This window comes from Pristis pectinata, chromosome 23 (genome assembly GCF_009764475.1).
Source record: "Pristis pectinata isolate sPriPec2 chromosome 23, sPriPec2.1.pri, whole genome shotgun sequence".
In the NCBI taxonomy this organism is placed as follows: domain Eukaryota; kingdom Metazoa; phylum Chordata; class Chondrichthyes; order Rhinopristiformes; family Pristidae; genus Pristis; species Pristis pectinata.
The window spans coordinates 16,961,042-16,988,470 of NC_067427.1; the positions used below are offsets into that span (position 1 = coordinate 16,961,042).

At 43.5% G+C, this 27,429-nt stretch overlaps 1 protein-coding gene across 1 annotated transcript in view; it reads right to left on the reverse strand.

The window, feature by feature from the left end:
* LOC127582293 (laminin subunit gamma-3-like) overlaps positions 1–27,429 on the reverse strand; it is an 84,574-nt gene that overhangs the window by 30,354 nt on the left and 26,791 nt on the right. The window contains 6 exon segments of the mRNA XM_052037470.1: positions 1,921–2,019; positions 3,910–4,027; positions 4,577–4,765; positions 7,266–7,432; positions 14,276–14,406; positions 20,631–20,935. Coding sequence (XP_051893430.1) covers positions 1,921–2,019; positions 3,910–4,027; positions 4,577–4,765; positions 7,266–7,432; positions 14,276–14,406; positions 20,631–20,935 — 1,009 coding nt within the window.

A 27,429-nucleotide genomic window follows, 5' to 3' on the forward strand; every position in this document is an offset into this window, starting at 1 on the left:
GCTCCACATTTCCCAGTCTCACCTTCGACCTCAATTGTCAGAGGCCAGAGTACGTTGGTCAATGATGTTTGTTTTGTGGATGTTAAGTGCAAGTCCCAGTCTCTCATATGCTTCAGTGAGCATGTAGATAACAACTTTGAACACACATGTAAACAAGCATCGTCTGAATACAACAGCTCAATGACCTTGGCTCTGGAGTGGAGGCAATTTAGAGTGAACAGTTTCCCAACTCTTTGTAGATTGATTTGTACACCAGCACAGCTTTTGGCTGTAGGAGGAATAGAGTGTACAAAAATCAGGATCTCAAACTCAGCACAGAGTTCATAGTCAGAATCAGAATTATTATCACTGATTTATATGATGTGAAATTTGTACAGTACAGCGCAGAGACAAAGTTACCATAAATTCAAAAATAAATAAAGTGCAAAAAAAGGAATAACGAGGTAGTGTTCATGGGTTCACAGACCATTCAGGAATCTGGTGGTGGAGGGGAAGAAGCTATTTCTGAATTGTTGAGTCTGGGTCTTCAGGCTCCTGTACCTCCTCCCCGATGGTAGTAACGAGAAGAGGGCATGTCCCAGATGGTGAAGGTCCTTTGTGATGGATGCTGCCTTCTTGAGGCACAGCCTCTTGAAGATGTCCTCTGTAGTGGGGAGGGTTGTGTCTGTGATGAAGCTGGCTGAGTCTACAACCCTCTGCAGCCTCTTGCAAACCTGTGCATTGGAGCTTCTGCAGCAGGCTGTGATGCCATCAGTCAGGATGCTCTTCACTGTACATGTATAGAAATTTGTAAGAGTCTTTGATGACATACCAAATCTCAAACTCCTAACAAAGTAGAGCCGTTGATGTGCCTTCTTTGTGATTGCATCATTGTGTTGGGCCCGGGAGAGATCCTCCGAGATGTTGACACCCAGGAACTTGAAGCTCACCCGTTCCACCAATGACCGCTCAATGAGGACTGGTATGTGTTCTCCCAACTTCCCCTTCCTAGTCCATTGGTCATCAGTAATCACTGCCTCCCTGTCTAAGACTTGGACTACCTACAGCAGGCATCGCAAAACACTGGAGAGATCCACTGATAGGATAAGCAAACCAATGTCAGCATCCCCTCCCGAGCCAGCATCTCCAGCATCAATCAACTGACTCCAGTGGGCAAGCCATATCATTCAAGAGCCAAGCACCAGATGTCCCAAAACAGACACACTAATCCAAGCTCTGTCATGGCACTAAATTATCCAGTGGACGGAGGAAGAAATTCAAGGACATTCTCGAAGCTTCCTTGAAAAGCATTCCTACTGACTCCTGGGAATCCCTGGTCTACGACTGTTCACAATGGAGAAGGGACATTCAGAAAAGCACTAGGAGCCTCGAATCCATGCAGTGGACCACATGGAAGTCCAAGCTAAGTGGCAGAATGAGTAACAACATTCACTGTCCACCTTCCCGCTCCTGCCCCACCCAAGGCAGTATCTGTAGGTCCCACAATGACATCATCAGCCACCTCACTTTCCACAGAACTGGAATGGAAACAAGTCACCTTCAGTTTCTAGAGACTGTCCAAGAACACAGTATGGAGCTCATTGTATGGACTGTACATTTTAAAAACATAATATAAATGAGATACTCTGACTCAAAACCAATGGCAACAAATGAAATAATAAATTAGTCTTGGAGTGGATATAACTGGTGTTGAAAGGACTCGACGAGACTTTCAGCAGATATTTAACACCTCCCCAAATTCCATGGGGGGGGCAACGAATCCTCACATGAAATCCACCAACACCAAGTATAAATATAAAACAAAATTCTCTAAATGTTTTCTAACAGAATGAACACAGTTCAACAAAACAAAAAACACCATAATCATTAAATGGAATGACCTTTTTAAAAGGTTTTTTGCTTTATGATAGCCTGACTGACCTGTGGCACAGGGCTCCCTCCACATTCTGTTTGCAGGTACAGTCTCCATTGATTGGATGGCAGTCACCGACACTGCCTTCAGGGCGACACGCACATTGTCTGAAAGGAGACAGAGATTGTGCAGATGCTGGAATCTGGAGCAACACACACAGACACACACAAAGTGCTGGAGGAACTCAGCAGGTCAGGCAGCATCTATGGAGGAAAATATACAGTTGAAGTTTCAGGTCGAGACCCTTCATCAGGACACATGGATCATCAAACGTCGACTGTTTATTTCCCTCCATGGATGCTGCCTGACCTGCTGAGTTCCTCCAGCACTTTGTGTGTTGTCTGAAAAAAAGCAAATTTTTACAAGGTTCTCAGAGCCTATCAGCACATGGATTATTATTACAGACACCACAGCAGGGGGTAATTGTTCTCTCCTCCAAAATATCTGACCTATCCAAAATATCCAACAAAGCAACATTACCCTAACATCATCCTGGAACTAAAACAAAACACCACTAAATGCAGGATGGGACAGTACAACTCACAGGCTAGAACACCAATGGCCTCAAATCTGCAAAGGGAAAGGGTGGGGATAGAGGAGATGGAGGAGGGGTGAAGGTTGTACCCCCAGTGTGATGGGAAGGGGTATGGTGGTTTCAGGTTACACCACAGAAAGCAGGGGGAGTGTTAACTGTCAGCTGTATCACTGACAGTGGCAGGAGTGAGAAATGGCTATAGGCTGAAGCACTGGAACCAAAGGGCAATGGGAAATGGCTTTATGCTGTACCCTTGATGGCAGTGAGATGCTGGGGACAAAGGGCTGGGGTATAGGCTTCAGACTGCACAACTGATGGTAGGAGGCTGTGTTACAGCAGAAATAATGATGACTAAAGGCTGAACAATTGGTAACAGGAGTTGTAGAAGGGAATGGATCAAAATCTGTATGCTGAACCATTAATGGTGGGAGCAGAAAGTGTAAAGATTGCAATGCAAGACTGGAGGAGGTTTCCCTTCACCCTCTTAGCCAATTGTCTGTAGTCTGAGTGAAGACAGGGCAAATGCCATGAAAGGAGTTGTAAATGAGAAGAATGTCGACGTCAATGGACTGGGTTGGTGGACAAGGTGGATTACAGAAATGCAAACCGACAGCGCGTGGAAAGGACACGAGTTGGAATGCCCAGACTGGCAAAGGACTCTAAGGGTCCAACAAAAGTACTAACCCATTGGCCAAGAACAGCCAGTGACAATCCGCAGCCACGTCAGAATACATTTATTCTGAGCCTTGAACCCAGAGTTACATATGGCTGCACTGGATATCAAGCCTGTGATTAGAAATCAGTTAAGGATTTTTCTGCTCTTTACTGAGGGATTAATTGGGCTCAGACCCAATTTTAAGCATAATGGAATGCTGTGATCTACACCTGCTCAGCATCTGGGATCCTTGACTTTATTAACAGAGGCATAAAGTACAAAGGCAAGGAGGTTATGCTAAACTTATCTGAAGCACTCCTCAGGCCTCAACCGGAGTTCTGAAGTCAATTCTGGGTGGTACACTCTGAAAGATACACAAGGTATTTAGAGAAGCTGAGGGTGCTTTTACGGCAGGGAAGTTTTGCCAGAGATTTAAGTAAGGCATTCAGGGTTATGGAGAGTTCTTACAGCTTAAATAAGGTGAAACTGGCAGAAGAGTTGGTAATTAGGGAGCACAATATAAAGTAATTTGACAAAAAAATATGGAATGTGAAACACAACAAGTTGTTAAAATCTGGAATTTACTGTCTCAAAATACAATGCAAACAGATTGCGCAGGAATATTCAAGGTACTGCTTGGGACTAGAATAATTTGAGAGTGAGGGATGTGGGAGGAACGGAGTCACAGTGAAGAAGAGCTGGGACTAAAGGCCAGCACTGGCACAAAGGGCTGAACATTGTGGTTCAGGGATACCCGATTCCAAGATCACACCATGTCCCTCCCAAACCATCCCACAACCTCATTACCTGCATCCTCCCTCCGAGAGCGAGTGATAGCCCAGCTGGCACTGGTCACATTTTTTTCCCATGACAGATGCTTTGCAAGTGCAGTCTCCGTTCTGGTCACACTGCAAACTCAGTGACCCTGTTGATACAAGGAGAGAATCCTTTAAACCACGGGGCATCTTGTACACTGATGTCAGGCATGATGCTTAATCTCTCGGAATGCACCTCTGCATTACACAGGAGAAAAACTGGGTGAATTCTACAATGGAGGGCAACCTTCACTGGGACAGTCCACACCCCGCACATCCCCAGCGCCGGGACGCTCCACACCACTCCCTACCCCATCCTCCCCCAGCCCCAGTGCCGGGACACTCCACACCCCCCGGTCCCAAGCGCCAGGACGCTCCACACCCCCTGGTCCCAAGCACTGGGATGCTACACACCCCCCCACATCCCCAGCGCTGGGACGCTCCACAACCCCCAGTCCCCAGCGCCAGGACGCTCCACACGCCCCGGTCCCCAGCACTGAGATACTCTGTGCCCTCGTACCCACATGTTTTATATAAATATGTCAATACTTGTGTATATTTAAACATATAATTGCACAATGACCCATGCATTTACGCATTTTTACCAACTGGTATATACATAGAAACACACCCATGTACACTGGGCACCTATCACTCACCCATGAGGCTGCAGTTGCAGGGTTGACAGGGTTCAGCATCATGCTTCCTATAGAAGTTCTCTTCACACTTCTCACAATGCTGCCCGGCTGTATGATCCCTGCAGTTCAGGCACAGCCCTCCATGTCCTGTCCTACGATATAGATCCGCACTAAAGGTACATTGTTCCGATCTTCCACTGCAGTTGCAGGCTAGAGCAAGGCAATGGGAAACGAACCATTAGGCCTTGTTTCAATATGAATAACTGTTAATTTTGTCTCTCTACAACCAACATCTGTGCCAGATAAAAAATCCTGAGCATTCATTTCATTCAGGAGGTATATCTAAACATGCTCCTGCCCTTGGAGACCTTTGCTATCCAGGATTGGCCTGGAGTCACCAGGAAATCAAGATTGATCTCAAACACACTGGAATATCTGTGTTTCTATTTTCTTTGTACATTTTTGTTTATGTTATAAAAGTACTGACCATGGGGAAGCAGTTTTTTTTTGGCAAGCAGCCTAAAAGCATTCACTCAGCTTTCAAACAGACCTTGTGAAGAGGATGCATGTCAGGTGACCATTGACAGGAGAGTGGAGGATGAAGCTTCCAGGAATATATGACTCACTAATATAATTTCTCAATTGTCCCAAGTGTTGGAAAGGGGCAGATCGGTTGGGTTTGTTAGCAGGGTGGTGGTACAAAGTGGTGGTGAGGGGTTGGTGTTCCAACATTCCACCCGGCATACATCCTCAGTGGGAGTAACAGGGTTACAGAGTCAGAGCGTTTTGCAGCACAGAAACAGCTCCTTTGGGCCACCACGTCCATGCCAACCTTTATGCCCATCTACACTTACCCCATTTGCCTGCATTAGATCCGATTCTTTATTTGCCTTGCCAATTCAATTGCCTGCTTAAATGTCTCTCAGATGTAGTAACTGTATCTGATTCCACTACCTCCTCTGGCAACGTTCCAGATATCAACCACTCTGTGTAAACAAAAACTTTCCTCTCAAATCACCTTTAGAACTCCTTCCTCTCACCTTAAACCTATGTCCTCTTGTTTTTGATACCCCTGCTATGGGAAAAAGATTCTATCTACTCTGTGCCTCTAATAATTTTATATACCTCCATCAGATCGTCCCTCAACCTCCTTTGTTCCAGGGAAAACAAGCCTCATCTATCCAATCTTGCCCCATAACTCCCAATGTCCTCTAATCCAGGCAGCAGCCTGCTGAATCTGCTCTGCATCCTCTCCACCACCTCATCCTTCCTGTAGTGTGGTGACCAGAACCACACAGCAGTGCAGTCTAACCAGTGTTTTGCAACTTGCAACTTGCAACATAACAACTTTTATTTTCTTATGCTCCAATCGTTGAAGGCACGCATGCTATAGATTTTCTTCACTGCCCAATCTACCCACATTGCCACTTTCATGGAACCATGAACTTGAACTCCAAAGTCTCCCATTCCTTAGCATCCTGCTATTTACTATATACATTCTACCCCTACATAACTTCTCAAAATGCATCACCTCGCACTTCTCAGGATTAAATTCTATCTGCCACTGCTCTGCCTAAGTTTCCTTCTGATCTACAACCTTCCTTGCTATTCATAACACCAATTTCCATGTCATCTGCAAACTTACTAAGCAATCTTCCTACTTCCACATCCAAGTCATTAAAATATATCACAAACAACAAAGGTCCCAGAACCGATCCCTGTGATACATCATTGTGACTTCTCGTCGGAAAAGCCACCAGCCTCCGCCTCCTATCAAAAGCTAATTTTGGATCCAATTAGCCAGCCTGCTTTGGATCCCATGTGCCTTAACATTCTGGAACTAGCCTGCCATGTGAGACCTTGTCAAATGCCTTATTAAAGTCCATACAGACTGTGTCTACTGCCCTGCCTTGTTCAATCTTCTTAGTTACCTCCTCAAAAATCTCAAATAAAATTAGAGACAGGATTTTCCCTGCACAAAGCCACACTGACCATACTTGATCAGCTCCTGACTTTCCAAATGTACACAAATCCTATCCCTGAGAATTTTCTCCAATAAATTCCCTACCTCTGATGCAAAGCTCACCATCTGTAGTTACCTGGTTTACCCCTGCTGTTCTTCTTAAATAAAGAAACAGTATTAGCTATCCTCCAACCTCTGGTACTCACCTGTTCAGGGTGATCTGATCTCTCTTGGAATTTAAGCAGCAAACAACTGCAGCAAATCCAACATAACCCTCAGAACTACCCACATCAGCCCCCACACCCACATCAAAAATGCCATTGGAACATTAACCTCAAGAGATTGCAAGACAGGACTCCGTGAGACCCTCTCTCACTGCTCCCCCTCTGTGATTTCTATCATTCCCCTGCTTCTTTTACGACAGGAGTTCTGTCAAGATCATCTTTCAGTCGATCAGAACATTCACTTTTGAGCAGATATTGGGCTTGGAGGAGATGTTGCAGAGCTTCATCAGAAGGATACCAGAATCTAAAAGGTTTAAATTACATGGGCAGGTTGCATTAGTCTTCTTTAACAGCACCAGTAAAATTCTTGATGTTTACTATCTCTGCTAGAGCAATTGGTTCAGTGAGTCAATACCGAGAGATTATTCTCAGAAACGAGGAACCAAGAGGAGACAAGTTTAAACCCTCACTCACACTGCACTCAGATTCACAGTTGTTGAAAATAGTTTCTTCAGACACTTACGCAGACATTGATTCGCACCCTGTGAGGATCCACGTGCCCAAGGTCTGTCATGGAAAAATGGACGGCACTTGTCACAGTCCACGCCAACTGTGTTGTGCTGGCAATTACACACCAGCCTGCCCTGGTCATTGGTTATACACTCACTGGCATGACCGTTGCACTTACACCTGAAAACACAAGCAAAGACAAAAAAAGTTTCTATTTCTGTGGTTTCCTCCACCACTCCAGTACGTTTAGCATTTTATTACCATAGTAGCGTAGTCCCTATTGGAAACATAATTACTACACAGTTTGGCCCTACAAACAAATAACGAAATAAATGAACACAAAGGGTAATTTTTTAATGGTGCTGGTTTGAGGGGTAAATAATTCCCAAGACAATGGTAATCCATTGATGTTCATCAGAACAGCTCCTTGGTATCTATCATGTTCACCCAAGATTTGTTCAGGGCTCTGGATGGTGCAGTGTTCCCTCAGCACTGCACTGGCAGTGCTGCACAAGATAATGGCTCAAGTCCTGCACTGGCAGTGCTGCACTAGATAATGGCTCAAGACCCTGCACTGGCAGTGCTGCACTAGATAATGGCTCAAGACCCTGCACTGGCACTGCTGCACTGGATAATGGCTCAAGTCCTGCACTGGCAGTGCTGCACTCGATGATGGCTCAAGTCCTGCACTGGCAGTGCTGCATTAGATAATGGCTCACATCCACTGGTGATGGAGCAATGATCATACTTTTAGGAAAGATAAGAGCAGGCATAGTCCATTCAATCCTTCAAGCCTGTTCTGCCATTAGATGATCAACCATGATCATATTGATCTCATTGCCATATTCCCACTCTCTCCCCACACTGCCTGATGCTGAAATTTATCTATTTCCTTCTTAAATATAATGGGTGACTTGGCTGCTGCAGCCCCTTGTGGTAGCAAATTCCACAGATTCACCACTCATTGAGTAAAGAAATATCCCCTCATCTCAGCCCTGAAGCTCTTGCCCTGCAACCCAAGACAGTGAGCTTCATTCTAATGCCCCAGCCAAGGGAACCGTCCTCCCCACATCCAGTCTGTCGAGCCCTGTCAGAGTTTTGTAAGTTTGAATTAGAACTCCACTCATTATTTTTAAACTAATGAATGTGGTCAACCTCTCATCAACCAAATCTCTCCTCATTTAGCAGTCCTACCATCTAACACCATTTAAATGATATACCAGCTTTTTATTTTACCTGCCAAGAGAGATAACTTCACATATATCCAAATAATACAGGATCTGCCATGTTTTTGCCCACTTGTTCAGTTTGTCTACATTAGTTTGAAGTCTCTCTTCATCTCCAGCACTATTTTCCTACGGATACTGCTTTCCTTTGGTTCTTCATCTTCACCATATTCTTAGTTATCTAACATTTCTGCAAAATTACTCATGTACTCTTCTGTTAAGGCAGAACCATGGCATTTGTTTAATTTCTCTATTTCTCGGTTTCACATTATGAATTCTCGTTTCCATTTATAGGGGTCTTGCACTTGACTTCACTCGTCTTTTTTTCTTTTTGCATTTCTTTTTGCGGCACGGTAGCGTAGCGGTTAGCACGACGCTATTACAGCGCCAGCGATCGGGGTTCGATTCCCGTCGCTGTCTGTAAGGAGTTTGTACATTCTCCCGTGTCTGCGTGGGTTTCCTCCGGGTGCTCCGGTTTCCTCCCACATTCCAAAGGCGTACGGGTAGGTTAATTTGGGTTTTAAATGGGCGGCACGGACTCGTTGGGCCGGAAGGGCCTCTTACCACGCTGTAAATAACATTTTTTAAAAAATTTAATTTAAAATTTACATAAGTGGTTACAGTCCATTTTTATGCAAGTTTATTCTCATACTCTATTTTTGCTCTCTTAATTAATGCATTTGACCTTCTTTGCTGAAGTCTAAACTGCTCCCAATATTCTGGTTTGCTACTTCATCTGGCAATCATATATGACCTCTTTCGATTTAATACTATCCTTAACTTTTTAGCTCCAGTTGAGTTGCTTTTCATTTTGTATTTTATGCCAGGCAGAAATGCTTAACTATTGTGGTTCCAATATTTGTTCCTTGAATGTTAGCCATTGCTTATCCACTGTCATGTTCTTTAATGAAGCTCCCCAATAAATCATAACCAACTAAATTCTCAGACCTTTATAGTTTAGATTTAAACTGAGATTGAATTAGTTCACTTTCCTTCTAAATGAAGAATTCTGTCATGTTATGGGCACTCTTCCCTAATGGATCCTGCACACCAAGATTACCAACTAACCATTTCTCGTTGCACAGTACCAAGTCTAGGATAGTCTGTTGCCGATTGGTTGCTCAATATACCAGCGTGAAAATCTATTGCATACACGCTCCAGGAACCTTTTTCCCACAATATTATTGCTGATTAGATTTGGCCAGTCCTTATGTAGATGAAGTCAACCCATCATTACTGCTGTACCATTGGGCAGGAGGTACAGAAGCCTTAAGTTCCACACCACCAGATTCAACAACAGCTGCTTCCCTCCAATCATTCGGTTCCTGAACCAACCTGCACGACCAGAATCACTACCTCCGTAAGGCAACACTATGACCACTTTGCACTACAATGGATTTCATATAATTTTTGTATAATTTATGTTTTTCTTGTGAATGTTATATACCTGAGATACTGTGACAAATAAGTTTTTAATTGCACCTGTGCACACATGTACTTGTGCATATGACAATAAACTCGACCTTCACTTTATCCTGACCACAGGAATCCCTCAACTCTTACATATTTAACTCTGTTCAAAACCTATCAGTGTAAAAGTCTTAATGTCTTAATTACTTTACTATCGGTCCTTTAGCTAACAAAGACACAACACAATGAGTTTGACTCTCTTAAATCACACCCAAGGGAGGATATGTCCTTTATTTTCAGAAGTGTGAAATTTTTGAATGAGGTGGTGATGGAAAACAACCACCCCCCCCCCCCCCCCCCCACCAACAGGTCTTCTGCTGCCAGTGAAGTATTAAATGTCCCAGTGCTCTTCCCAAGTCGATATGATTTACCACTTGCAGTAATCTGGAATATATCCCCCATGGAAGTTAAGAGTTAACTATGTGCATCTTTAAATTAAAGTTTGATCCCATCCACTATATCTCCTCCCCTTCCCCCCCCCCCCAACGCCCACCAATAGTTCAATACGTCCATAGGGGTTGCAACATCCTTAAATCTACTGAACAAGTGTAGGGACCCAGGCTCCTGCAGTACATCTCTCGGATTCCTCATTCCTGGCTCACTCACAATCACACCTGCTTGTCCCTGACCACGTGTCACTTACAGATACTTCTGTGTTTTAAGGGAATGAATGGCCTCCTATTCCTGATACCCCCATCTTTTTTCCCTCAACTCCTATGATTGTACAGCTTCTGATAACCTACCCCAAGAATGCACTTTAAACTATAAACACTGCCTTTATATGGTCCCAGAATCTCTGTAGAGGCTGCACAGATTAAAAAAAGGGGGAAAGCAAAGCCAGGAACTTTCAACAGGACAGAAACTGACAGACTACATGATTTAGAGCAAGAATGGAAAAGCTCCAACTCTCATAAACGGAAGTCATTTGAATCTCAAGTTCAGGCTTCCAAGAACCAGATGTTCAACAGCTGTCTTACAATCAAGCTGACCTTTTGATTTATGAAAAATATTGGTAGTGAGATATAGAAGAGGTCAGTTTAAATGATATGCTGCCCTTTTCCAGAAAGGACTTCCACTTATAGTAGTTTTTTCAAACAACCTCAGATATCACAAAGCACTTTATGGTCAATGTGGCACAGCAAGATTCCAGAAAGAGCAAAGATACAAATTGTTATTTTTGAATGACATTGTTTGTAGGATAAACATTGGAAGATATCCCCTGCTCTTCTTTCAGAGTAGCCACAGGCTCTTTTACATCCAACAGAGAGGACAGATGGAAAATCCCCTAATATGTCATGCACAAGTCCATTCTTTTGACAATGTAGCATTCCCTCAGTGTGCCACTGACCCAGAGCGTTAACCTAGATTTTTAAGCTCAAATACAATGCAGATATTGATTTGATGGCACAATGAATGTAAAGAAAGACCTTTTTTGATTCTATTATATTCCCTGTATATATTTTTATGAATAAAATATATTTTTAAAATGGGATTTGAAGTCACAGCCTTCTCCAGGAGGAGAACAATTGCAACTGAGTCACAGCCAACACATCTATACACTATACAATAAAATAATGAAAAGGCTTACTTCACCCAGAGATGGTATTTGATAAGAAAACTTTGTGAAATTGGAACTACAAAGAAGCTGGGTTTGCCATCTTTACCCTAGGGTATGTTTTGAGAGGCAAAGGCCAACAGTGAATAGGAGCAATACAGGAGAATTGGTTTTTAAGATACTAGCCAGTAAATAAATGAATAAATACTCCAGAAAGAAGGAATAATGAGGTAGTGTTCATGAACTGTTCAGAAATCTGATGGCAGAGGCGAAGAAGCCGTTTCTGAATCACTGAGTGTGGGTTTCAGGCTCCTGTACCTCCTCCCAGATGGTAGTAACAAGAAGAGGGCATGTCCTGGATGGTGAGCGTCCTTAGTATTGGATGCCACCTTCTTGAGGTACCACCTCTTGAAGATATCCTCGATGGTGGGGAGGGTTGTGCCCGTGATGGAGCTGGCTGAGTCTACAAGCCTCTGCAGCCTATTGTGATCCAGTGCATTGGAGCCTCCGTAGCTTTGCAGCACTAGGTACTGAGTGTTTTGGGAAGTACCTGGACATCAGGCTGGGGCTCCCAGTTGCCACTGACAACAATCGCCAGCTTCTCATTCAAGATGGGCTTGGAATGAAGATTTGGGCTATGAGCAATATATCTAACTGTAACATGGGCTTGTAAAGCAGAACATAGACACGCTGTTATTCACACATGGCAACCAGATTCATCTACAGCCCCACAAACCCTCATTCCCACCAACAACTACTTATCTCACCACCCTCTCTGCTTCTTTCTTCCTTATTCAATCCTTTTATTAGTTTCCAAATTAATACAGATTAATATATAACATCAATGATTGTACATGTAATACAAAGAGATCAAGAACGCAATCATGACATAGATAATCATAAAAAGTAATAAAATATAAAAAAAATCTTTAGATCTCATGATCTCTTAGTAGATGAATATAATATAAAAGAGAAGAAAGAAGATTTATTGTATATATAAAAAAAGAATCCCCAGATCAATAAAAAAATTGTAAATAATATAACAAACTAAACTGTAAAGAAAATTTCAAAAAAAAAGAAAGAAAAAGAAAGAAAAAACTGGACTGAAATTTCTCAATAAAAAGAGAGCAATATTATGTCATCAACTCCGTTCCTTTAAATTGAAAAGTTATTGAAAAGGGATCTATATCATATGAAAGTATTGAATAAACGGACTCCAAATGTCTTCAAATTTAAGCGAAGGATCAACGGTACCACTCCTAATTTTTTCCAAGTTTAGACTCTCTGCTTCTATCAGATTCACAGGCCGGGCTTGCATTTTGTTTATTCCATTGCTTGCAGTCAGGGAAGCTTTAAAGGATGTTTGTGTCAGCAGACTGGATCACAGAGCAGTTTTGATGTGGTGAAAAATTGTCTGTATGTCTGTCTGAGACCAAGACAGAAAGAGAGGGAAAGAAAGAAGAGACGGGAAGAGAGAGGGAGGGAAAGGGAGAGCGAGTAAATCAACAGAGTGAGGACAACAGTAAAATTGAGAGCAAAAGACAAGAGTTAGACAGTTTTGCAAAAAAGTGAGAACATGTGTTGAAAGAACAGAGAGAGCACGAAAGACAGATCATGAATGAGTACGACTTTCCTTTCAGCTATCCAGATCATCCTGGCTTGCCTTTTGGCTATAGTTGCTTCTCACGTGTTCCACTCTTACATCTGGTCCCCAGATGGAGAGATGGACAGTTGCCATCTGACCATTAATTATTCAGCAGCCTCTAGTTGATACATCAAGTCAACTTTGATAGCAAGAAATGGGTCAAAATTCCTGGAGAGCATCTTGCAACATTTTTTAGCCTCAAATCATGAGAATACTTTCTCCAAATATAAAAAAAACTAAAATATTTAAGATACGAGGCAGCTTACAGTCCACCCGAGGTGTCATCCCAAGATGACCCACCGGCTTGAGTTTGAACAACCTGTTCTTGGCATTTGCACCACCTCCACAACCCCAAACCTCCCCCTGACTTCAATTTCTGGAGAACCTCAAGGCAATTCTTGAGGACTGGCAATGCTTGGACAAAGGACAATTCTGGTGAGGTGGATGATTGGCGGCAAACTATTTATAACACTTTAAATTTGGAATGCACATTTTTATAAGGCTTGGTCTTTCACCACACTCACCCATGGTGGACATGACCTGCCTATGGTTTTAGGGGGACTACCATTTTATGTTGTTCATATCCCAGGACAGGAGCTTCATACAATTTAAAGCACACTGGCAGGTTCTTCCATTCCATTCTCCACCCAATTTCCATCAGCTATCATTCATTTTCCCCTCCTGTAATTATCTATCTCCCCTTTAAAGTCGGCTGAATTTTTCACTTCATCCACTTGGCAAGGTGATGAGTTCCATATTCAGTTGAAAAAGTTTCTGCTGAACTCCCTCTTGGCATTATTGGCAATCATCTCAGATTTATGGTAACTAATTAACAGCTGCCCACAAATGCAAATGTCTTCAGTACTGAACCCTCCAATACTGTCACCATTAGATTACTCCTCAGCTTCCCATTACTGCAGAAAACATTCCAGTCCTTGCTTATAGGATAGCTTCTTGGTTCTAGCAACTTGTGAATTTATGCTGGTAACACTAACGTTGTTGAAAGTTCACTGACCAGCATGTAAACTGAAGGTGAAAGCAAGACTCTCAGATTAGATCATTCAACAGACCTGGAGATTAGATCAAGGCATTAAGGAGAGAAGGTTGAGGTGACAATGGATAATTACCTGCCTCCCACAGATAGATCAGATATGGCATAATAATAGGACCGGAGGACCTGCGGATCCTTGAAGAGATCGTCACCAAAGGTGTTCAGTCGGTTTAAGGAAATTAGCAGATCAGTGGCTGTCACCCACTCCTGGAACAGAAGAAACACACCTCGTCAGAAAGGATCAGGGAAAGGATGGCGGGTGGGGGGTGGGGTGGGGAAGGTGGGGAGAAAGAGTTGGGTGACTACGACCCTCTCTGTCCCTAGGTGAGTGGAACTGCACAGAGAGATGCTTCTTTACCAATATCTGGAGTTGTACCATTGATGCACGTCTTGTGCCTGGATACTTCCATTCATACGGCCTGTGGTGTCAGAAGTGTTTGGTGGGCAGGGATGTTGCCTGGAGCATGGAGGGTGAGCAAGTGGTGGGCTACCATTGACCACACCATGGTCTCATAGGGATGGGGATTGTGGGATCCATTATCTGCACTTTGATTTACTGACATTAACATGACCTGTAGAAATACTTAGACAGACTGATCCTCCCACAGAACCCTTCAGTACACTGTGTGACTGTTACACAGCCAATGAAAACAAATCATTAAATGAAGTTTTTATTACATGGGGCCAAGAGAGCAGGGCACAACCTCATGTCCTTCTTTAAGTTCAACCAGGGGACACAAAGTTACCTACCTTCTATGATTGCCTCCGGTTACCAGGAATTACAGGTTGATGTCCAGGATACTGGATTTATTAAAAATAATTAGAGAACTAAATGTCTACTTATTTCTTTGTAAGTTATAAAAATACTGGAAGTGGAAGAACAGGCAAGGATTATTCAACTCTGCATGTTTGTTTCTCAATTGGCCTTGATGCTATTGCAAAGGGTGACCAATGGAAGGGAAGTGGCATTGAGGGAAAAGGAGGCAAGAACTCATTTGTTGAAACCTCCAGCACTGTGCCAGCTGGAATTGGTCACATCACTGCTATGTATCAAAGGCAAACCCTGATGAGGTGAATGACAAGTCTAATAATTTGGATAGTAAATAACCCCTCGCTAAAAAAAAAATGATAAAAATGAAAACAGCACTGCTGTATCCAGGAAGAATGAAGGAAGTTCCAAGTTCTTCAATTTTGAGGATTTATCACTCACCTGAAGAGGTTGGAGGAAAGGAGTGTTGGACAAGGCCAGATCTCAACATCACAACATACCGCTCAGAAAACAGCATTTGTATAACAAAAGCTTTCCTCTATATAGTGCTTTCAATACAGTAGAACATCCCAAGGCACTTCAGAGAAACATTATCAAAGAAAATTTTTCAGAGTTGCAAAACATTAAAACAGATGGCCAAAAGCTTGGCCAAGGAGATAGGTTTTAAGGAGTATTTTAAAAGGAAAAGAGGTTGCACTGTTTTGGAGCTTAGGGCAGGGAATGCAGAACATGAGGCACACCCACCCCTGGAGCCTCCAATGTAGCAATATGGGGTTTGTCCCGTTCAAATGGGGTCAGATGTCTTGCTTTAGTTAAGTTCCAATAGCATATTTGTGCATATATCGTGATGTCTAACTCCTCAGTCAATTTACACATAGACTCACTGGACCACAATAATAAAATGTAAACACTTGGTGAGTCAGGCAAGCAGGTTGGTGATCTTTTACAAATGAGCCTAAAAAACTTTGTTTTTGCAGAAGCCAAAAGATTTTTCCTTTTCTAGTGTTACCTAGTTTTTTTTAATTTCAGATTTCCAGCACCCACAATATACAACTTTTATAAATACGCCTCTCTAAGATGACAAGACCAAGGTTTATTGGGGAGATGACAGATATAGCACAACTGGTAAATGGAAATTCTAAAAGTTCTGATTTATTCAGTACCTTGAATTGAAAGAGGGGATGGTGGTTTCTTAGTGATCGACATCAACAGGCCAAAACAAGGCAAATTAGCAAACTTCATAAAATGTTTCCTTTCACCTTCAGAAAAACTGGCTTTAACTTGAAAACATATTTTGTTTCATAAAATAATAATGACTTCACCTGTAAGCAACTTCCATTGCATATAAATTATATACAGGTGTGACTGTATCCTTTGCTAAAATTCTTTGAGGATGTGACGGAATAGTTGATAGAGGGGAACCTGTAGATGTAGTGTATTTAGATTTCCAAAAGGCATTTGACAAGGTGCTACTTAAGAGGCTGGTGCATAAATTAGGAACTCAAGGTATTAGAGAACGTGTTTTAGCGTGGATTGAAAACTGGCCATCAGATAGAAAGTAAAGAGTTGGAATAAATTGTCCTTTTCAGGCTGGAGGGAATATAATGAGTGGAGTTCACCAGGGATCAGTTCTCAGCCCTCAACTGTTTACATCTATTGTCCCTTGAGATGTTTTCACCAGTTGGAGAGTCACAAGCAAGAAGCCATAACTACGAAATAGCGGGCCAGCCATTTAAAGTTTGTAGAAATTTCTTCTTTCAGAGGATAGAAAATCTCTGGAATGCTCTGCTCCCAGGGGTGTGAAGTCCAAATCATTTGATTTATTTAAAATGGAGATAGATAGATATTTGAGAGGAATTGAGGGTTACGGGGAACTGGCGCAGAGGGGGAATTAAGGCCACCATAGATCAGCCACAATTAGATCAAATGGCAGCACAGGCTTGAGGGGTCAGTAGGCTTACTCCTGACCATATTTTCTTGTGTTCTTGTGACTGCAAGGCTGAAAAGAGGAAGGTCATTTTCTTCAAGACACAAGAGACTGGAATATGGAGCAAAAAACAAACTGCTGGAGGAACTCAGCAGGACTGGCAGCGTCTGTAAAGGGAAGTGGCCAACCAGCGTTTCAGGTCGAGACCCCTCATCAGGACTGAATGATAGAGGGGAGACGGCCAGGATAAAGAGGGGAGGGGAAGGGGTGGAGCAAGAGCTGGGAAGCGATAGGAGGATCTAGGTGAGGAGGGGTGATTGGCAGATGCAGGAACAGAAATTGTGACAGAGGCTGGGAGGTGATAGGTGGAGGCAATAAAGGACTACAGGTGATGGAACCTGATGGGAAAGGAAGGTGGAGCATGGAACCAAATGAGGAACATTTTCTTTCTTTGAAAGTGTTTTAAGTTCTGTTAGCAGCTGGAGAACATTTTTTCCAACTTTTAAATGCAACTAAATGGAACAGAAATTAATCTATTCCAAAATGTTGAATGATTATTTAATGAAGATTAAGCATTGGAACAAGTGACAAAATATAATTTGTGTAGGAGCTAAAGAGAGAAAACTGGAGGAAGCATTAAAAAATTAGACGAGAAAATACATCTTAACAAGTAGATTTTGCAAAGAAGTGTTTCATTTGTAAAACAGTGAATATCTTAAGACTGATAATGAGAAACAAGTAAAATATAAAACCTAGACAATTACTGGGTCCTGTTAAGGGTTTAAAAATGATTTCAAACATTACCGTAATTCATTGTGTTTTATACAAGATGACCACACGTGGCCTATCTGGTAGCAATCTGAACATAATTGAAGCTGTAAATAAACTTTGTTCATGTCTTCATGAACTTGACTATCAAAATATGGTTATGCGAGGCTGAAATAAAACATTTCACGAGAGGCCCTCAGAAATGATTTGGATTGTTTATTTGGCCCTCACCTCAAAAAAAGTTGTGTACTGCTGGTTTAGGCAGCTGCCAATGGTGCACCGATTAAATTCACGGGTGAGCAAAGGGCCACAGTACAAGAAGAACACTTAGAACATAGAACTTGTCTAAGAGATTTATAGAGCTGGGCAAGATGACAATGATAGGGAGAAGCTGGACCATGGACTGACATGAAAAGAAGCATAAGGGATATTTCAGAACTCAGCCAGTCTCAAAAAGTATTTTACAGTACTGAAGTACAGTTATAATGTAAGAAACATGGCTGCCAATTTGTGCACAGTAGGTATTACTAGCTTAAATATGATAATGACCAAACAATCTGCTTTTGTAATGTTGGCTGATGAATAGATGTTGGCCCAGGAATCTATCAAACTATCAATCTATCAAATCTATCCTCCACTTCCATGATACACTGGCCATATGATATTTTACAACCACCAGAAAGGAAAGGTTAGGCCTTAATTTCAGAGTTAGCTGAAAGACAATATGCTCAGTAATGGTACTGGAGTCTCAGCCTGGATTATGTGCTAAAGTATCTAGTGTAGAACTTAACTCATAACCTCCACTAACTCAGATGGAAGAACAGCAAGTGTCCTTCAAGTGTGAGCGATGGTTGGTTGATGTTGCTCCAGTTTCAGACAACACGATTTCCCAATCAGTAGGAATCTGGTTTGCCATATGACTGAACAGAAACATCACACTGGAGATGAAATAGCAAGCACAGCAGTTTTGAGGATGCAATTCCTTCTCTCACAAACACTGAGGAAATGCCACATCTGGTTATCTTTCGCAATCTATGCGAACTTGTCATTAAGTAATTGGAGCAGCAGTCTTAGGGAGGAGTGTGCAGACCATCCCTGACTAAGCATCCACTGTGCAATGGTCTTACCAGTTTTGGAAGGGAACCAGTGCTGTGATCTTTAAGTAGGGGAAGGTCAAGAGGCAGTGGGGAATCTGACCTTAATTACCATTCAATTCTCCTGTCTGAAGTGCGTCTTTAAAAGTTATCAGCATCTCATCTTGGGCAAAGGGCTTTAATGTGGTAGCCGTATCTTGAGGCAATCTCAAGAAAAATTCCCACACAAGTCTGCCGGAAGAATTATCCTGAACCTCCCACTAATTGGCAAACTTCAATCAGAGAGGCAGAGGAAATGAGAAGGCTTATAGTGTGCTTTACAGGATGCTTTTCAGATGCAGATTGGACTGCTTTATTAAGGGTGAAAGGTTCAGTCAGGAGATTTTAACCCACCTACTCTCTCCCACATAAAAAAAATCCTTCTCTGTATATGTACATGTTTGCTAGTGTACATGTCCGTGCACGTGTACAATGAACTCATACTGTACCTATCTTAGAGTCATAGATTCACAGAATAATACAGCACAGAAACAGGCCCTTCGGCACAACTCGTCCATGTTGATCAAGATGCCCACCTAAGCTAGTCCCATTTGCTTATCCCAAAACTTTTCCTATCAAGAATCTATCTCCGCCTTAAACATATTCAAAGACTCTGCTTCCATCACCTTTTGAGGAAGGGAGTTCCAAAGACTCCCAACTCAGAAAACATTTTGCCTCATCTCTCTCTTATACAGTCAACCCCTTGCTTTTGAACAGCAAATCCTAGCTCTAGATTCTACCACAACAGGAAAGATCTTCTCAGTACTTGCCCTGTCAAGACAGCATCAGTCAAATCACTTCCCACTCTCTTAAACTCCAGCAGACACATCCAGCCTTTCCTCAGAAGACAATGCTCCCAATTCAGGTACTGGTCTATATCCAGTCCCCCACATGAGGTATGTACAATGCTCGATATAACCGCCTTACTCCCTGAGTAATAAACAATAACATTCCGTTAGCTTTCCTAACTACTTACTGTACCTGCATACTTGCCTTTTGTGAATCGTGCATTTGGTCACCCAGATCCACCCATTTTTCCCCATTTCCTCTCTGTCACAAGCCTGGGCAGCACCACAGTGCATGGCCATTCACTCCATCCATGCCTGTGCTAGCCTCTTGAAAGAACTCTCCAATTAGTCCAGCTTGGCAGTACTCAATAGGGAGAGCAAGGTTCACTCTGCATTCATGCTGTACCTGTCCTGTAAATTGTAATATTTAGGGGGAAGTACACTTAGATCTTATGGTATCACAAATAAAAAGCGTACGATGATGCTGGCACTGAGGACTCAAAAGGGCAGCCACCCCAATCCCCAGCATTATCATTTCCTCCTTACTTAATGTGCACTCTGCAAAAAAGTAAAAGATTCTTTGAAGTCCCAATAAAAAGTACTTCATTGGCTGTAAAGTTTAAGTGTTATAATGCTGTAAGTATGGCAACCAATTTCCTAGCAACAAGCTCCCACAAACACCAAGGTGATAAATGATGACATAATTTCTTCTCTCTTGTGGAAGGATAAATTTTGGCCAAGGCAATGGGAAGTAGTTTATGGCTCATCTTCAAAACACCACAGTGAGACCTTTCACATCTACCTGGTAGTTTGATATCTCATCCAAAAGTCTGCAAAGCCAACAGTGCAGTATTCCTTTAATACAGACATTGGATTAGCATCAAGCCTAGATTATAGGGCTGAGATCTCTGGAATGGGACACGAACCAATAACTTTTTGACCCAGCGCATAAAATGCTTCCCACCAAGCCAGAGCCAACACCAAACTAGCAAGAGCATTAGAACGAAGATGTCTCTTGGGCCCAGGTGGGCTGAGGATCTGGTTACCTGCAGCATGGGGCTGGTGTCAAAACTGTAAGCGCTGGGTCTCCCTTCCAAGGTGGAGAAGGCCACATTCCCTCCAGTCAGAGGGGAGATGTCACTGAACTCCTCAGTGCAGAATGCCACTCGCTCTTCATCCCCCAGACGGAGAAAGTTCCTGCCAGAAGTGCCGTATGTTTGACGGCATGAAGCACTGTAATATTGGTAGGGAATCCAGGGGGCATCCTCCCTCGTTCTCTTGTAAATGGCAAAACTCTCCGGCCGGCTCGTGTGAAACTTCAGTCGGATGTAGGTGATCTCAAATGACTTTCCTAAAATAAGGACAAAAAAAAACACTTGTATCTCTGCTTGGAAACATTTACAAACTGCCTGGAATGTTGGTGGAACTGCACCAGTTTTTGTGTCGCCAGTCCTTGGTTATGTCAGGCAGTGCACCACCCAGACACTCCAGCCAGCTTTGTGTTGGTGTGTGAAAGCAGGTGTAGAAGGATTTAAAATGATGAACATTTAACCTCATGTCAAATCCTTCCAGGGCCTTCCTCATTCGCAAAATCTGTACAGGTCGTCCCCAGGTTACAGCAGGGATCCATTCCTGTGAATGGTCTGTTATCCAAAATGTTCTCCAGTCAGAAATATGACCTCAGATTTCCCAAGTGGCAGAAGATGCCTGCAGCAGCCAGCAAATCCGTACCACCGCTGTCCCAAATGCTCATCCGTATATACAGGCTGTATACAAGTCGGGCATTCGTAAGCTGGGGACAACCTGTAACCAACTCCAGCCCAACAAATGACTCAAGTATTTGCAATCCTCAAGTTCAGCCACTTGGGCATCACCGACTTTCATTGCTCACCACTGACAGCCATGCCTTCTGGATGAAAATGCATTTAGCTCTGGAATTACTCCCCAAAATTTGACAGCACTATAAATGCCTTATGTAGCCTGATGTCATTTTTAGTTTAATCACTAGCTCAAGTACCTTTCTGCTGTGTTAAAGAGGCTGTATAAATACATGTTGTTGTTGGAGATGCAAGAGACAAGAGGCACGGTAGTGTAGTGGTTAGCGTAACACTATTACAGCGCCAGCGACCCGGGTTCAATTCCAGCCGCTGTCTGTAAGGAGTTTGTATGTTCTCCCCACCAGTGCGTGGGTTTCCTCCGGGTGCTCTGGTTTCTTCCCACATTCCAAAGACGTACAGGTTAGGAAGTTGTGGGCATGCTATGTTGGCGCTGGAAGCGTGGCGACACTTGCGGGCTGCCCCCAGAACACTCTACACAAAAGATGCATTTCACTGTGTGTTTCGATGTACATGTGACTAATAAAGATATCTATCTATCTATCTATGCTGGAATCTGGAGCAAAAAAAAAACAAACTGCTGGAAGAAGTCTAGAGAAACAAAGGACTGCAGATGCTGGAATCCTGAGGAAGTGTCCTGACCCGAAATATTGACCGCCTCCTTTTCTCCACGGATGCTGCCTGGCCTGCTGAGTTCCTCCAGCATCATTGTGTTTTTCATTTTGCTGGAAGAAGTCAGTGGGTCAGGCAGCATCTGTGGAGGCAAACGGATGGTCAACATTTTGGGTCGAGTCCCTGTATTGGGCTGAGAGTGTCAAGGGAAGATAGCCAGTATATAGAAGATAGGTGTTGGGTGGAACCACCTGTACACCGGACATCTCTCCTTGACACTCTCAGTCCTGATGCAGGCTCTAAACCTGAAACATCGACCATCCCTTTTCCGCCGCAGATGCTGCTTGACCTACCAAGTTCTTCCAGCAGTCTTTTTTTGCTATATGTTGCTGTTGATTTATTTAAATCTGCTTCTGGCAGAACTCTATTCCAACTTGGGCCATCCTCATACCCAACAACTGGCAGGAAGTTTCCTTCCCCAGCACTGTTTAAAGGCATCAGTTATGAATCAGCTGGTGGGTGATCACTTCCAGCTGTTGGTCCATGTATGAGCATGTTTAATCAAAACTGCAAAATGCAGCCTAGGAATATGGGGCAGGAAAGTGGTACTGAGGTAAAAGACCTTAGCGAAAGATGAAGCAGGAATAAGGGGCTAAATGGCCAGCTCCTGCTTCTATTTCTTGTTCTCATGTTTCACCATCTCAGGGAGATCACCGAGGTTCTCTGCAGGAACTGTGCAGGAACTCAGCAGGTTGAGCAGCATCTGTGGGCGGCAAAGGAATTGTCAACGTTTTGGGTTGAAATTCTGCATCAGGACTGGTGTTGGTCGACCTGCTGAATTCCTCCAGCAGATTGTTTGTTGCTCAAGATTAAACACAGTAGCAAATTCCACTAACACTCAGAGTAGCATCTGCAGTCTCGTGTCTCTAAATATCTGTCACCCAGTGGAAGGCACCCTCAATGTAGAAGTTTGTGTTCAATCACAGTCTAGAGACTAGAGTGTGCAGTCCAAGCTCAGTGCAGTATTGAGGGAGTGCTACACAGCAGGAAGTACATTTTGAGTAAACCAAACCCTACTTGTCCTCCCAAATCTAAACAGCTGGAATTTTCGAAGGAGGGAATTGGGAGCTATGACCATCATTTCTACTTGACCCACACCCAAAAACGGTTGGTTGGCTCACTACTGAACTGCTGTTTGTAGGATTTTCCCACACATAAATCAGTTGCTTCATTTTCTCACCAAAAGTGCTGAACTGGTTGTATGCCTGGGTGGTCCCGAGATGATGAAAGACGCTGCCAAAGTGCAAGTCTGTCCTTTCCTGTGGTTTCCAGATAGAAGCCCGGAGTGAGAGAGGACACTGTCCACTTGGCAGGCTTCCCAGGCCGCAGATCACGACTGACTGCACCGACATCGAGTCATAATGTCGTATAATACACAGACCCTTTTGCCCAGAGGCCTGCACCGACCATCAAGCTCCCATTTACAATAATCCCACGTTATACCATATTCCCATCAACTCCCCCCAGATTCTACCCTCACCTACACACTAGGGGCAATTTACAGTCACCGGTTAACCTACCAAGCCACATGGCTTTGGGCTGTGGAAGGAAACCAGAGCACTCAGAAGACACTCACATGGTCATAGGAAGAATGTGCAAACTCTGCACAAGTCAGAACCCGAGGGCAGGATTGAACACAGGTCGCTGGAGTTGCAAGGCTCTACTGGCTGCACCACTGTGCACCCATATTGACTAAACGACACCCTGGCACCCATCAAAAGCCCAGCACAAGACAGCAGCACACTTTCGCTTGGTTCTTGGTAATGAGCTTTCTATCATTCTGCTTCAACAGCTTACTCCAACAACTCAATAACATTAACCAGACAGCCTTGAAGCTTAAAAAAAAGTTTCAACAACTCAGTTGCTTCATCAATAATCTTTTTACTGTTAATTGTACAGGGATATTCTGATCAAATAATAAAAGTGCCAAATTAATATTAATAACACAACGCAGCACCAATCAAAGAAAGCAACACTCAAGAGAGATGAACAGACTATCAATCTACCACTGGCCAGACAGTCAGGAGGATCACATCCTTGACAGTCTGATGGTCACCATCCAGATACTCAAGGAGCCACTGCCCAGACAGCATTAGACATATTTCAAAAGGCGTGGGTGCAAGTTTTATTTACTTTGTGCTTAAGATCTCAAAAGGCACAATTCCAGATAGAATTCTCAGAATGTTTCTGGCACACAGTCATTGTAACCAAACCTCCTGCACAGTTGGTCTGTTTAATAGTAAATGCAACATTGCTACTCTGAGTGTTAATGGAATTTGCTACTGTGTTTAATCAAATGAAACATCACAGAGTAACAAAATCATTCAGTGGTTACAAGGAAGGAGGTCATTTGGCCCATCCTATCAGTGTTGGTTCTCTACTCGATCAATTCTCTAGTTCCACACACTGGCCCTTTCTCTGGAGTCTTACAGTTCTTTCCAATTTCTTCTTGAAGGCCACCATCATATCTGCAGGCAGCATATTCCAGATCCAAGTCACATCCTCTGTAAAACAGTTTCCCCTCATTTCACTCTTTATTCTCTTTCCCTTTGTTTTATACCTGTGACCTCCAGTCAACTTCTCCACTAAAGGGAACAACCTCTGTCCACTGTTCAAACCCTTCATCGTTTTAACGAATCTGCCCTCAACCTTCTGTACTCCAAAGAAAACAGTCACAGCCTCTCTAATTGTAGTAACCATAGTCACTCACCAAGGATCCAGGATCATAAATCTTTTCAGAATCCACTCTGATGTCTTCAAATCCTTCCTTAAATGAGACAACCAAAATTAAACACAATACTCCAGTTAAGGCTGGACCAGTATCTTATAGTGGTTCAGCCCAGCCTCCCTGCTTTTATGCTCTGTGCTTCTGTTGATAAACCCCAGAATTGTGCAAGTCATATTAACTGCTTTCTCAAAATGCTCCATAACTTAAGGATACCTGCACTCCTAAGTCCCTCTGCTCCTGTACCCCTTTTAGAACAGCGTCCTTTATTCTCTATTACCTCTCCTCATTCTTCCTAACAAAATGTATCGCTTCATGTTTCTTTCTCTCAGCCATCATCCACCATGGACCCACCAGTTTATATCCTGCCACAATCGATCATTATCCCCTTCACAGTGCATAATACTCCCAAGTTTTGTGTCATCTACAAATTGAGAAATTGAGGCTTACACCCCCAAATCAAGGTCATTAATGTAGATTTTTAAAAAAGCAAATGGTCCAAACACAAATCCCTGGGAAATGCCACTATTCATCTTCCTCCATTCCAAAATATAACCATTCATCACAACCTTCACTTGTCCGTTACTTAGCAAATTGTTTCTTACATCCCCAAGTCTAGGTTGCTTAGCAAACATTATTTACATTCTATCAACATCCCATTTGTGTTACATGCTTCAACTTTGCTGATAAGCCTGATACATGGCATCAAAAACTTTCTGATAGCCAACAACTGCATCACCCTCATTAATTCCATCTGTTATTTCATTAAACAATTCCACCAAATTGATTAAACATCTTTTGCCCTTTCCAAATTCAAGCTGTCTGGTCTTAATTAAGTCAAAAAATTCTGCAGATGCTGGAATCTGGAGCAATACACAAAAAGTGCTGGAGGAACTCAGCAGATCAGGCAGCATCTATGGACGGAGATAAACAGTCGACGTTTCGGGCCAAGACCCTTCATCAGGACTGGAAAGGAAGAGGGCAGAAGCCAGAATAAGAAGCTGGGGAAAAGGGGAGGAGCACACACACAGGCAGGTGATAGGCGAGTCCAGGTGAGAGGGAGATGGTGGGTGGGGGAGGGGTAGAAGATGTAATAAACTGAGAGGTGATAGTAAGGGCTGAAGAAGGAGGAATCCGGTAGGGGAGGGCAGTGGAATAAAGGATGGGGGAGGGGAGGGGAGGAGATGGGCGGGTCATCAAGGTGCAGGAAGGGTGCCACAGGACTAAGGGAAGACAAAGGAATGGTGAGGAGGGAAGAAAAAGGGGAGGGTTTACCGGAAGTTAGAGAAATCGATGTTGAGGCCGTCAGGTTGGAGACTCCCAAGACGGAATATGAGGTGTTGTTCCTCTAACCTGCGTCTGGCCTCAACGTGACAGTACAGGAGGCCATGGATAAACATGTCAGTATGGGAGTGGGATGTGGAATTGAAGTGGGTGGCCACTGGGAGATTCTGGCTGTTGCAGCGGATGGAGCGAAGGTGCTCGATGAAGCGGTCACCCAATCTGCATTGGGTCTCACCGACGTACAGGAGGCCGCACCAGGAGTGACGGATGCAACAAATGACACCCTCGGACTCACAGGTGAAGCACTGCCTCACCTGGAAGGATTGTTTAGGACCCTGAATGGTGGTGAGGGAGGAGGTGTAGGGACAGGTGCAGCACTTGGTGTGTTGCAGGCATAAGTGCCAGGGGGTTATCAGTGGGGACGAGTGGACAAGGGAGTCGCGGAGAGAGCGGTCACTCCGAAAAGCGGAGAGAGAAGGTAAGAGGAAGATGTGCCTGGTGGTAGGATCCTGTTGGAGGTGACGGAAGTTGTGGAGAAAGGTGATGGATACGGAGGCTCATGGGGTGGTAAGTGAGGACAAGGGGAACCCTGTCCCTGTTATGTCGGGGCGGTGGGGGGGGGGGTAGAAAGGGGGTGAGGACAGATGTACGGGAAGTGGAGGAGATACGGGTAAGGGCAGCATTGATGGTGATTGTAGGGAAACCCCAGTTATTGAAAAAGGAGGACAGCTCTGATGTCCTAGGATGGAAAGCCCCATCATGGGAACAGATGTGGCGGAGGTGGAGGAACTGGGAGAAGGGGATGGCGTCCTCACAAGTGACAGGGTGGGAAGAGGTGTAGTCAACTGTGGGAGTCAGTGGGTTTGTAGAAGATTAAATTCATTTTTCTACAAAATCCTGATAACAGACAACTTTTCTACTACTTCCATCCATTCTCAACCATCCCCTCCTTCACTATTACTTTGGAAGCACCCTCTTCTCCAGTGAAGGCGATGCAAAAAAGAATGTTCTGTACTTTTACAGTTCCCTCAGCATCCACATCCAGGTTCCCAATTTTATCCTTGATAGGCTCACTCCTCTATGTGCTACTTTGGATTCCCATTTACATTAGTAGCTAATCTTTTCTCATACGCTCCCCTCACCACTCATGTTAAGCTTCAACTCTCCTGTTATTCACTTGTATTTACAACCTGATACTTGTCATACGCAACCTCTTCTCTGCTTTTCTTTTGTTATTCAGGGAGCTCTGGATTTGTTTGTTCTTTCTCCTCATGGGAATGTGCCTCAACTGGACCTGAGCCATCTCTTGCTTAAAGGTAGCCCATCGTT